Consider the following 12,951-nt stretch of genomic DNA (forward strand, 5'->3'; position numbering starts at 1 on the left):
TTTGCAACTGGGAGAGTGGGAAAAAAAAAAACCCCAAACCCAAAAAAGCAAGCCCCCCAAGCCCAGCCCTGGTTGGGACGGCACATGGCAGCAGAGCGCTGGGTTTCGGCGCAGGTTAGCTGAGGTGCGGGCTCCCGCTATTTTGCGCTGCGGCGACTCGGGGTCGGCTGGGTTAGGGCAGGAGTTAAAATGCAGCTGAGTGTTTACTTCTTTTGGGGCTGCAGTGTTTTCTTAGCTTCAGGCTACAACTCCTTTAGCAAGAGCATGGAGACGATAGGCAAGAAGCAGTACCAGGTCCAGCACGGGTCATGCAGTTATACCTTCCTCTTGCCCGAGACCGACAACTGCCGCTCCTCCACTTCTTTCGTGTCCAACGCAGTGCAAAGGGATGCACCTTTAGATTACGATGATTCAGTTCAAAGACTGCAACTACTTGAAAACATCATGGAAAACAACACTCAGTGGCTAATGAAGGTAGGATAATAGCATTTCTATTCTAAAAATCTTATCTATTTCATTGTGTTCTTTCTTTTTTTTTTTTTTTTACTTGTAACAGTTTCTAAATTCACAAAATGCATTATCTAAACTGAATTTCTGAGTTACCTTTCAATCGAAAAGCTGTTTTGAAGTTTGAGAACATGATTTCACTGACTAGCAAGGAACAGAGGATTGCACTGCTGTGCAGAGCTCCTGCTTTAAAGTTTGTCATTACATTTCAGTTGCTTGGACAAAAAGTAATTACATAGGCAGGCAGACTGCAAGCGTGTCTGAAATTTCTGACTCGAAAGAACCAGCTACTAATTTCAAATTAACTGACAAGGGCTGGTTTATCTCTATTTAAAGAATACAGAATGTACCTTTATCTGAGGCATGTTTGAAAAATGTTATTTGAAACATGATTTCAAAACTTGCGTGCAGAAATTAACATATTAAGCCCCACTGATAAAGAATGCTAACTGGAATTCTAAGCCAGGACTGCAAGTCTGACTTGCAATGAAATTAGTCTAGTGAACTGATAGAATTTCAAGAAATTCATTAGCAGATCTCCTTTGCATCTCGTAACATTTCCACTCAAATACCAAAGGGAAAAATATTCTGGAAAAGCTGTTGCAGATGCCACATAGCTTTATGCAACTCCATTGTAACTAAGGGAAAATGACATGTTTATTGCTAAAGTGGCAACATTTGTATAATTATATCTGAAAGAACAGAAAAACAATGTATACTGTATAGGTTCGTAATATTACTGGAGAATAAACCTAATCACTATTCCACATTTTTGTAGAAACTCATTTGATTCTAAATGCTATACAGTTCAATAGATTTTGATTTAATAAACATTTATTTCACTGGAACCTGAAAAAGTGTGATAGTATAGTTTAATCGCATAGTAAATTTATGAGTCTTTACATCCCATACCAAGATGCTTATCTTCTAAGCAATAAATATTTTGAGGACTTAACAGTTGACATAGTATCTCCAAATAAGTGTTCAAGTGACGTCACAAGACTTTTTTTCATAAAGAAAGAAATATTTGTTGAGAACGGAGAGATTCTCTACAATGAGTAGCACTTCTTACATGACTGTAAAATAATTTTGCATTAGGGTTCACTTCTCTCATCAGTTACAAAGTTGCAGAATGATACAATCAAAGAAACCTGCTACTGAATTTCTGTGTAAGAAAGAGAAGTCACACTTCAAAGCAGAGTGTTGTCATCTACCTGAAAATGAACCTTGAAGGTTCAATCCAAAGTGCAGACAGTTGAAGGCTGCAGTGTGGGCCTCTAAATCTGTCTTTATGGCTTTAGGATGCTTGATTTACACATCCAAATAATGTCAGTTCGGTAGCTTTTGTTTTATTTAATCTCACAGGCAAACATACTTCCCTCCACATACCTACCTTTCTACTTACTAATTTACAATGCTCACTATTGTAATGTGAAGACCAACATTAACAGATGTGCAATGCAGGATGAAAATCACACAAAGTAAAACAGTCTAATCTACCCAGCTGCTAAGCAATTTCCTAATATAAATAGTAAAATCACACACAAGACTGGTGCTAAATGCCACTTAACTAGGCAAACACAGTATCGTAAGTGGCATCAGGTAAACAGAAACCAGTAAGCAAATTCCAGCATCCTTATTTAGTAAAAACTGTGCTTTTTCCTGTCAGTCCCTGGGAAATCACTTACAAGAGGAGTAGGATAAGTATATCTAAGCCATTCTTTGGGGGATCAAAAGGCAGATTTTCTGTTCTACAAGACAGAAAAATGTTTCCTTTATTTGAGCACAGATTTCCAAATAAGATGCTTTAGAATAGCCTGTTTTTTTCCTAGCTGTGCCACAGCTAAACATCCTGTAAAATAACTGCTGTTTGCCTTTTTCACTATTTTAACACCTGCTCTTTATCTTTATGTCATCTGTTTTGTTCACAAAGAGACTCCAACAAAAGTAGCTTTTCCTCAGATTTGCTTTGCTAGAGACACCTGGTCAGCAAGTGAAGATGAAAAGCAAACAATAACCTTTAAAGTTGCTTACAAAGTTTACTTACTGTTTTTTTTTAAGGTCACTAATACACATTCCTAGGTTCAACTTATGAAAACATAGTACTAGATTAATCAAGACATGGCAGAAAAAAGATATGTAATTGTTCACTTAGTTTTTATACCATATTGAAAGTGTAATATGAGATTGATTAAAAAAATTACCTGACATGAACTTCTCAGCAATTGCACAAAAAACTGCTTCAGGTCTTGCTTTCTTAAAAAGTTTTATTTTGCTCATTTAAGAGGCAGCACCTGTTGGTTTTTTTTTTTTTTTCTGCAGTTGTGTAAAAAAAAATACATTACAAGCTTTTAGTGTGAATTAACCTTTACACGTTGTTCCTGAAGTATTGCACATCCCTAAACATTTTTACACTCCTCCCCCCCTCCTGCCTTTAATCCATCAACTAAAGGAAACATTCTGTTTCTGAATGAACACTAGGCTGTATGAATGGAACAGATGGGAAGTGTGCGCTTCATCTGGTTAATGGAGAAACACAATGGGAAGAAAATGAGTTACGTAGGTCCAGGTTCTTTTCTGATCTGCTCCTGCATAGGGAGCAGAAGACTTTGTTCTACAATTGCTACAAATTGCTGCTTCAGGAAAACACATTTTTTTGGTCTGAACTGTATTAATGCCTTATGACACTACTGTACATCATACCATACATAAAACTGGAATGTCTTTTCAAAAGTAGATTATATTTAAGCATTCAGATGACATACTAGAACAAACCACTATTCCATCTAATCCAGTGTTTAGCAGTAAGCCGGTGAGAGATGCTGTAGAGCAAAGGCCAAAATCCTACATCAACTGTGCAATAATATACCTGAAATGAACTTTCTTCTTTGACTTCCCCTACCTTGGGATCAATTTGTATTGAAGTCTAAGATTTTTTTTAATGCGTGTGTGGGCAGGGGGAACAAACCTCCCGATAATAAGATTTTCAACTAACTTGAGAGGATAGCAGATCGGTATACAGCTGAGATACAAGACTGGGAATTTTAAATGTATATACATAAGTTGGCTATTACATTTGAGGTTTTTTTAATGGAAAAACATCAGGAATTCAGATATTCCTAAAAGGCAGGAAATTCCCGTAAGTTCCAAAATTAAACAAATTTCTATCTGAATTAATGGCAGCTTTACCATTTGGATCACAGCATTTCTACCCAAGGAACTGCATTTTTTCAGGTTTTAAGACATTGAAATAATTGAATGCTGACTTTTAGTTACTTAAATTTACTAGTACATAAACTAGATCTTAAGACTCAGGAGATATGACTGTTCAAAGCAACAGTGTAAAAGAAATGGGTCATATTTTCTTAGTCTTTCCTGTTATAAACAGCTGAAAACAGCGTATGATGAAATTGATTATGGCATATGGAATATAGGTAATTTATTTGTAGTTTATCAGCAGATCAAAAGATCAGAAAATAAAAGTTTTGAGTCAACATTTAAACCTAAAGCCAGAATTTCATCCTGAACCACCCCAGCAGACGAGTAGGGGGACACTTAGCCGATAGAGATGCAGTATCTTTGGGTACTCTGAACTGGGATTTGTTTTTCCTTGTCATGATACCCTGGAAGCTAAAAACCCTTTGTCACTTTGAAATGTGTTTCTTCCCTAAGAACAACAAAATCAGATGTTTTAAGATATACTGGAATGAATGCTTATAATTTTTGATGAGTAATTACCAATGAAAGGTTATAATTATTGTCATAATTGTACTGAATTTCATCTCAAACACAAAAAGATATTCTGATGTGCCATCATCCAAAAACATCTGCACACAATGGACAAGGACAAATATATTGTACAGTGTTGGATTTTCAAGTACGCAAGAGATGATTCTCTGAATCAAGAGCTGCATTCCTTTCTTAAGTAATGCATCTGTTTTCACTTATTTTGAAAAGTGCTTGTTTCTGTCTATCAACTGTGTATTTGCTAAGCAAAAGAGTACTGGCAGAACCCGAAAGAAAATACTCTTTTACTTTCATATTAGTACATGTTACCGGATAAAGTTTCCACGCTACTCTAAATGATCTCATTATGCAGTTCGTTGTTATATCTCCTGTAGGCAAATTTCTGTGAAAGGATTTGAAATGACACTTTTTGAACATAGTTCAAAAACTATGTTGTGAAGACTGTTTCTGCATCCTGCCACAAATACCAAATTGGTCATACAGGTATGAAATTGTACAAAACCAACAAAGACGACTAGAGATTTTCTTGTACAGATCTACAAGACAAAACTGAAGCTAAGAGCTCGCCATTTCCAAGATGTTATCAGTAAAAAATGGGATAAACAGAGGCTTTTTTTACTGAACTAGTCTCTTTCTAGGAGTCTAGATATATTTTCATGTGCTTTCTTATTAATGTGATCATAAACTTCTTATCCTTGACTGGTCCAAACAGCAAATTGGGAGACTTTCTCTACTAATTATTGACATTAAGTGCTTTATTTTTCTTCTTTTGTCTCTTTCTTCAAGTGCACATATAGGAAATGAGCCTGGAGTTGCTTGAGTTGACAGTTTCCAGTCCTTTTTGTTTGCATGCCCACTTAACATACAAAACTTAACAGCATAACCTTCAAATATCTTAGAAACTTCTGAAAAGAGACTGAGCTTCAGAATGGTGTTTCTTAAACAGACAATTACCTTGCTACTGCTTTTTTTTTTTGTTGTTGTTAATTATGAGCAAATTCAATAACATGCATCTCCCCATAATTTACCAAGGGAAACAACTGATATCATTTGCGTTATCCCTAATCACAAGAAACAAGCTATCACGTATGTATTACTTAGAATGGAATTTTGCCCAGAAGACACAGATACCACTTTCTAACCTTCAAAATACAACGTCTAATATCTTCAGTGACTGTATTGTACTGTCCTTTTCATACTACAGTATTTGTGGTTTTGAAAATATACCACATTATTCATTATTTGATTTACAATACTTCTTACAGTAAACCAAGGCAGCTGAGTAAACCACTATTTATTTAACAACCTTTTACACACTTTAATGCAAGACCCTCCTGTTGCATCTGTTACTTCATGGAATTTTACATAGCTCTTTGGCTGAAAGCAAGGATGAGGGCAAAGTAAGACTGTCTTCCTCCACCATTACCATTATTATAGGGCTAGACATGCATAATGCTGCCAACTGATTTAGAAGACATTGTCTCAGACCTTAGGTTAGGGTCTACAACAGAGAGGTGCCACTCTTGGATCCTTCTCTGCAGCTTAGCAAACCCAGAGTCTCATCAGATGACTCAGTCTATCTTAGCTCCCTAATGTAAGTTCAGTCTGTCTCTTCAGGCTGGAAGACAGCAAAATAGAGGAATGGGAAACTTAAAAGAGATCCGCCTTGAAGAGGCAGATTTATCACCATTGCTGAAGAAGCTGCAAAAGCCATATGCTGCAGGGTCCTCATGCTGGCACACTACTTTGGCACTGAAGTCTGTAAGCCTCAGAATCGAGAGACAATAGGTAGAAAGTAGAAATGTGGACTAGGCTGCAAACGTGATACAAAAAGATAGATAAACCTTATGCTTCCCACTTGTTAAAACAGCTTAGGTACAAGAGTTGAATCGGGATTGATGGCCTATCCAAAGAGTTTGGTGTCTCTCCATTTCACATCCTGATAGAATCACAGAGTCACACAATAGTTTGGATTGGAAGAGACCTTTGAAGATCATCTAGTCCAAACCCACTGCCACGGGCAAGGACATGTTCCACTAGATCAGGTTGCTCAAAGTGCCATCCAATCTGACTTTGAACACCTCCAGGGATGGGGCATCCACAACTTCTCTGGGCAACCTGTTCCAGCATCTCATCACCCTTATTGTGAAAAAATTCTTCCTGGAACAGAAGATGCAAGTTGTACTTCAGAGAAAAAGGATTCTGGCATCTAGTTAGCAATAAAGATACTGATGGGAGCCTTAGGGATAACCATACAGACTGCAGAAGGGAAGATGGGAGAAGATGGCTCTCGAATAAAAGATATTTCATTATGTACTAGTATATGAAACAAGGATGTCACACATAGAAAATGTGTTGGTAGTCCAAGTGGACTCTAGGAAATCTCTCTGTGGTAATAACAGCTAAACCACTGAGAAAATTTCTCAGTGGACCATAAATATCAACATAACCTTCAAGAAAAGGAGAGTTTCTATGGCACTGAATAAGAAGTTTCAGAAATAAGCACAGACAATTTCATCTGCCATTTTATTCTTTGAATTTCTCAGACTAACCAAATATAAATTACAGGTGAAAAAAAAAAAGGGACATCAGATAATCTCATAGGGCTAAGCATGGCAAGCATAAGCATCTGGGAAAAAAAAGGTATGGCATAGTAATTTAATACTTAGAAATGCCTTAGAGATATGGTACATTCCACAGTGGAACAAATTAAGCCAAATAACCTCACAGACACAAAGAAAGTGAAAAATTGCTTTACAACTGGAAATAGTGTGATCATTTCATTTCCTTTAACAGACATATCTCTAGGAAATGGGGCAGAGGAAAAAAGAATTGTATTTATTCTCTAATGAGAGTAAATGAAATACTAGTTTTGGTGAACCTAAACTCTATTCTAAGTAAACTAAGCTTATAGGAAATATTAAAGAATTCTTAAAGTTACAAAATCCAGATCCGTGTTTTGTATAAAAAAAAATCCCACACCTAAATAGTTCTGCAAACACTCACTGTGTCAGTTTTCAGGCTGCCTAGGAAAACACATTACTACTCCTTAAATGCCTTTTTTTTTTAATGCTTACCACATTCCAAATAATTACTGAAAATCCTATTAGTTTTTATCTGTTTGTGGAACAGGTTAACCCTAAAATTAAATGTTGTTTACAAAGCTCAGCAAAATATCCTGCAATTTGTGTGATTACGAGATATCTGTCTCTTTTCATTCCAACTTCCAGCACATTATGGCTTAGTCTGGACAAAGAGAGGGAAGCTATGGGAACTTTTCTGCTGTCTTTATACTGCCCATACAAAGCTTTATCGGTTTATCTAATAATCTTCCAGGAGCCTACTAAGGTCATTACAAGGTCTTCCTGGTAAGAAGAGAATATGCAGCCTTCTCTCTGTTAACTTTTCTCTCTGTTTGTAAAATTATGGATGGAAATCGAGAATTCTCCACAGAGTTACGTTATTCACAGAAGCTGCAAGGAGTGAAAAATTTCCCTCTCTAGATGAGCAAATACTTCTGAATTCTTTGATGACAGCAACTTTCTTTCCAATTCAGCTCTCTCTAGAGATTCCTGTTAAACCCAAGTGGCATATAGTGTCCTAACTTTGCTCAGACTCCCTTTAATACTGTAGGGAAAGGGAAAAGAAAAAATCTTTTCAGTTTTGTATTTATATTCAGATCTCAAGCATCATGATAGAGCTTAAAAAAAAAAAAAGGCAACTATATAGGGTTCCTTTACTATCTGGGGAACAACATATCAACTTTCTATCATTGACTTTGGTCAGGGATTAAAATCAGTGTGGTGTGGTAAACACAGCTGATAGCTTGACAGACTATTTTATTGAATAGCTAGCTACGACATCATATTATTTTGGTTTCCAGAAGGGTGGAAAAGGCACTTTGCTTGATACGTTACAGCTCTCTCAATGTTGCAACGGAAATTCTTTAAGAGGTATTCATTTTTAGACTCTGTCGTACCTTTTAATAATGTAATTATCAAGAAATTGAAAATAGCCACATGCATTTCAAAAGCTGTGCTAAAGCATACACAAGGACCGGAGTAATTCAGTATAAAGTCAAAACTATCATATTAGAGCATTCTGGTGTGGTACAGCATAATCAATCACACAACTGTCATCATTTGAGCTACTTCAGAAGCAATGTTTTAGCATGATTTTGGAAAAAAACCCAAAACCACATGAAAACACACTAGGCAAATGTTTGATCTTTAATTACAACCGCTTAACAGAACTTTTTGACAGGGAGAAAAGCTAGAAGTTCTCACTGGAGACAGAAAAATTGTATCCATTTAAAAATGGTAGGATCTTCTTCAAATCTCTGGTATAAAAATGACTGAGCAGTATATTAAGCCCTGTCCAAACAACAGCTCTGCAGACCTGTTCATTCTCACGCTGCATTAAGAGTCATTCACCTCCTGTACTCACGATATCAGCTTCATCGCTATGCTTGCTTTTTGGGTCAGGCCTGCACCTGACGTGCGTGATCCTGGAAGGAAAAAGCCTCTTTTGTTCCATTCTGTCAGGGTGTGGGAATGGGGAGACACCCAGCACAGTGGAAAGGACATTTCCTGGGCAATAGCCATAGCCCTTACCCCACCAGCAGCTCCCCTACATATGATACGACGTCAGTGTAGCGGGGGCCCTGCCTTTCAGCATATGACCTGATGTATAGTCTTTCACGGAGGTATCTGAGTAAGCCAAGAGGTTTAATTTTGATAGCTGGCACCTAAAAATCATCTTATCTTCCTCCAAAGAATTGGTAGAGATCCTACTAAGACACTTCACACACTTCCTTTAAGTCCTTTCCTTGGAAATACATCATCACTTTCTGTACAACTGCTTCCGTACAACAATTTTCTTCCCAGTTTCCACTTGCAAGGTTTAACCACCTGTAAGGTAGTAGTTCAAACTCACCATTTTGATGTGAAATATAAACCAGCCCCTTAAGGAGAATGTGCCAATGGGTCAAGAAGCAGTAGCCTCATTTTTCCACAGTATCAGCTGTCAACTGACAATCTCAACTGTGCAAAAACTCAACATTGAAACATCATAAAAGCTGTAGATCAAGATTGAAATATATGTAGCAATGGAAAATGCACTTGCTATACTTTCCTATTGCATTAACAAATATCCTGTCCATTCAGACAGTTCAATATTCAAGAAAATTCCCTGGTAAAGATTTAATGAAGCAATTTCCATGTATTTCCTTTTCTTTACAGAAAGCTTTTCTATAAACAGGGTAATTCAAGTATTCAAAGGGAACACCAACTTTCAGTTTCTTAATACAACTTTAAAAAAGTGGATAAAGTAGGCAAAAGACAACTTAAGTGAATGAGTAAAACCAGACAAAATTCCTGTATTTTTCTGCTTCTAAGGAATTGACTTAAATAAAACTAATCTTCTTTGCGTGAGGTCTGAACTTTGACCATATTAACTATCCCTGTGTTTTCACTTATGTCAAACTTCCATCCTGATGCCAGATTTTCTGTCAGATATAATGATTGCCTGTAAAGTAATAGTAAATTAAAAAGCCCTGTTATAACTGCTACCGGAGCCTTACTGGGCATGTTTTCTGAAAACTACTCTGGCATGATGAAACAAAGTTCAAATAACTAGAAGGTAAACCCCAAGACTAGAAAGAGTATAAACTGCAACAAATATAAACAATCTGACCCTGTTGAAATCTTACCACATACAAGCAAGGATTCTGACAACTACAGTTTACCAGCTATGGAAGAAAGTTTAAATATAGTTCGTAATACCCTATTTTTTTTCCCCTGACACGTAAGTTTATTTGACTTGCATCTAGGGAAAACTTATCCATGTCTTGAGTTCAGCTTCTTTGTTATGGCAAAATTGATTATTTTAAGAAGGCTCTGAGGACAGCATACAAAAACCTAGTTCCACTCTAAGCAAGTAAAAAAATTCCCACTGACTTTTTAGTAAAACTGAGATTTCCTCTGATGTATCTAAAAACTCATTTGACTCAAAAGGTGAAACTTCTTGTTTTTAAACTATTTGAAGTTGATAATGGAGTAATACGGTAAATCACACATTTGTTGGAAGGCTTACTTCATATGGACTAACTACTCTAACTAGTAAGGATGCTATTGGAAAAGAAAAAAGTGATAATTTTAATCATAAGGAAATACACATTTTCCTTTTCTTGTCCCTCTTGTCCATGTGGGAGTAACATTTCCCAAGAGTGTCATCCAGTCAAGCCCTTCGCACTCACGATTTTCCTCAGGGAATTTCCTTCCAACTTCACAATGTTTTTTAACATTCAAGCCAACCAAACAATTCCTTCCCTCAGCCAGCTTCAAGATGAGTCTTCCAGCCCCCTTTGGAAGCTCATTGCCTTTATGAATTCCTATCCCTGCACATCCATTTTAAAAATTCTGCTCACACAGATTCAGTTCCTCCCCCTCCGCCCCGCCTTCTTCTTTCCCTTCATTAAGACCATTCAGCTTCCTGGCTGTCCAGTCTGAACTCTCTTTTCTCTACTTCCCTTGTCATTCAGGATTCTCAGTTCTGGATTCTTTTGTCCTCATTGTTAAATTTCTTTTTAACCCTCATCTACATGCATACTTCTGCATATTAAGACAGATAGCTTCTTTTTCTGGCTAGCTGCATACAGTATCAATGACCCTGTACTTTCTGCGTTGCTAGATGTGGTTACTCATCTTGAGAGCAGAGTCTTGCATCCAAGGGAGTGTCTTGAAAGTGCATGTAAAAGTCTCCCTCTTCAGTGGCCCATCCCATCAGATCTTGAGAGTCAGGGACCGTTTCCTCCCATAAACTACCCATCCTACAGTGCATAGCTCTGCTTCTCAGCCATTTTTGAAGGTTTCCTCCTCTTCTGTTATAGCTAATGCCAATAGCTTTGTTTGTTTTGCGAGGATCTGGCTTCAGTTTCTGGTCTTCATAGAAGGGCACTAACTGGCAGCTGCCTGGTTTCAGGCCTTCAGGAGCACTGACTGGAACTCAAGAGGTGACTTTCCACCACCTCCTGAGTGCTCAGTGGGGCACCAGAGACAAAGAGGAATTTTTGGAAGCAATGGATGGAAAGACTTTTCTTCGTGGTTCTGTTCCAGCAAACTAAACTGGCTACTTTTAGATGGATAATCCGAGCTATTGAGGAAAAAAAATGTATTTTTTTTTATCAGTATTACATAGTTTAAAATATATTTTTTTTCTGCATTACACAGCACATTTTGTTTCTGCAATATGGTGCCTATACGTGCTGATCTTACTTCCAAATATCTGTGTTTGTCTACTCATAACAAGTAGCTTCCTGTTTTATCTTTCAAGCATGGAATTCCTCAGAAGCTTTTGCTTTAAAGACTGTTAACTGTGCTAATGGAACAACAAAAGAAAAGAAATAAGTGGTATTTGACAAGAACATATGAAGATGCTCGTTTTTTTAACTAAGAAGAGGTGACCACCTGAGCTTCCCTTACTTAAGGCAGAACCTAGTGCTTTCTGTAGTCACAGTCAAGTCCATTTTGGTTTTGGGGTCCTGCTTCCCCCTGCCCAGTGTTTTGGAAACCTCAGGGTAGTTCTCTGACACATCTGGTCTGGCAAGCAAGGAATTTTCAGACTGGTGATGAAAATGTAGCAGCTTTTCAGACACATCATCTCTCCTGTCCGTCTAGCATATTAGCCATGGAAACAGTAGAAAGAAAGATGCAGCATGTCTTAAAAAAAGAACCACAGCACTTAAGAGAGGAAATCTACAGTTCTAAGTGACTTGGTTTTTTTTCTTTTTTTTTGCACATGTACAGGAAAATCAGCGTGTGAGTTCTCAGTAGAGAAATTCAGTCCTTCAAAACTGAAATCAGCAACTGATGTGCAATGTCTCAAAGTCTTGAGCATTCAAAAATTGGCAGGCCTTCAGCTCAAATGAGTGGGTCTGTCTTGGTAGCATCATCATTGAGGCTTCTTCTTCAAGAAAAAAATCTTCTACAAGCTCCGTAAACTATATTTAGAAGCCAGTATGCTGCAAAGTTTAAGAACTACTCAAAATGCTTTCAGTTTCCTTTATCTGTGAAGTTTGAAAAAAAATCTAACGATTTTTCATGCTGAAAGATGCTCTGTGAACACAGCTTTGAAACAGGAGACACCCAGTTTTATAGCTTACAAAAGGGACTAATTGTGTTCCACAGCTTCCTAACTAGTTTGATCCTTGAACTCCAAATCATTCTTCCTTCTGGTTGGAAGTGGAATGCAAGATGACTGCTTCCCTAGAAAGCAATGCTGAGAATGAACTGTGAATGCCTAGCTCTTTTTCACTTCCCCAATAACATATTTTGAAAAGGGGAATTTGCTTCATATTTCCTCAAAAAATTGCACAATGATTTGCTCCACCACATCATGAGCTATTCTCTAAAATAGGCTGTCCTGTTGAAAGAGGAATTAATAAAAGAATTCACTTGATATTGTAAGTCAAGAAAAAGAAGATAAATGGTTTTATATTAAGAAAAATCTGCGACAGATAAAAATTCACTAAAAATTTTGTAAAGTTTATAAGGCTACATAGTCTATGTTTTTCATGAAAAATGTCAGAAGTAACCCCACCAGCATACCTGACAGTAAGTTTATTTCAGCTGCCTATCGCTCAGTGGAATGAAAAATATACACAAACGGGAAAGGATTACTTTAGATCTGGGATAGCAA

General features: G+C 37.2%; 2 protein-coding genes across 2 annotated transcripts in view; one reads left to right on the forward strand and one right to left on the reverse strand.

The window, feature by feature from the left end:
- Positions 1–12,951, reverse strand: part of MCPH1 (microcephalin 1) — a 137,807-nt gene that overhangs the window by 37,069 nt on the left and 87,787 nt on the right. The gene's annotated exons all lie outside the window — the stretch shown is intronic.
- Positions 190–12,951, forward strand: part of ANGPT2 (angiopoietin 2) — a 43,960-nt gene continuing 31,198 nt past the window's right edge. Inside the window, exon 1 of the mRNA XM_009882146.1 lies at positions 190–474. Within this exon, the coding sequence (XP_009880448.1) occupies positions 190–474 (285 nt within the window). The remainder of the gene's footprint in view (positions 475–12,951) is intronic.

The sequence above is a fragment of the Charadrius vociferus genome, unplaced genomic scaffold (genome assembly GCF_000708025.1).
Source record: "Charadrius vociferus isolate BGI_N301 unplaced genomic scaffold, ASM70802v2 scaffold113, whole genome shotgun sequence".
In the NCBI taxonomy this organism is placed as follows: domain Eukaryota; kingdom Metazoa; phylum Chordata; class Aves; order Charadriiformes; family Charadriidae; genus Charadrius; species Charadrius vociferus.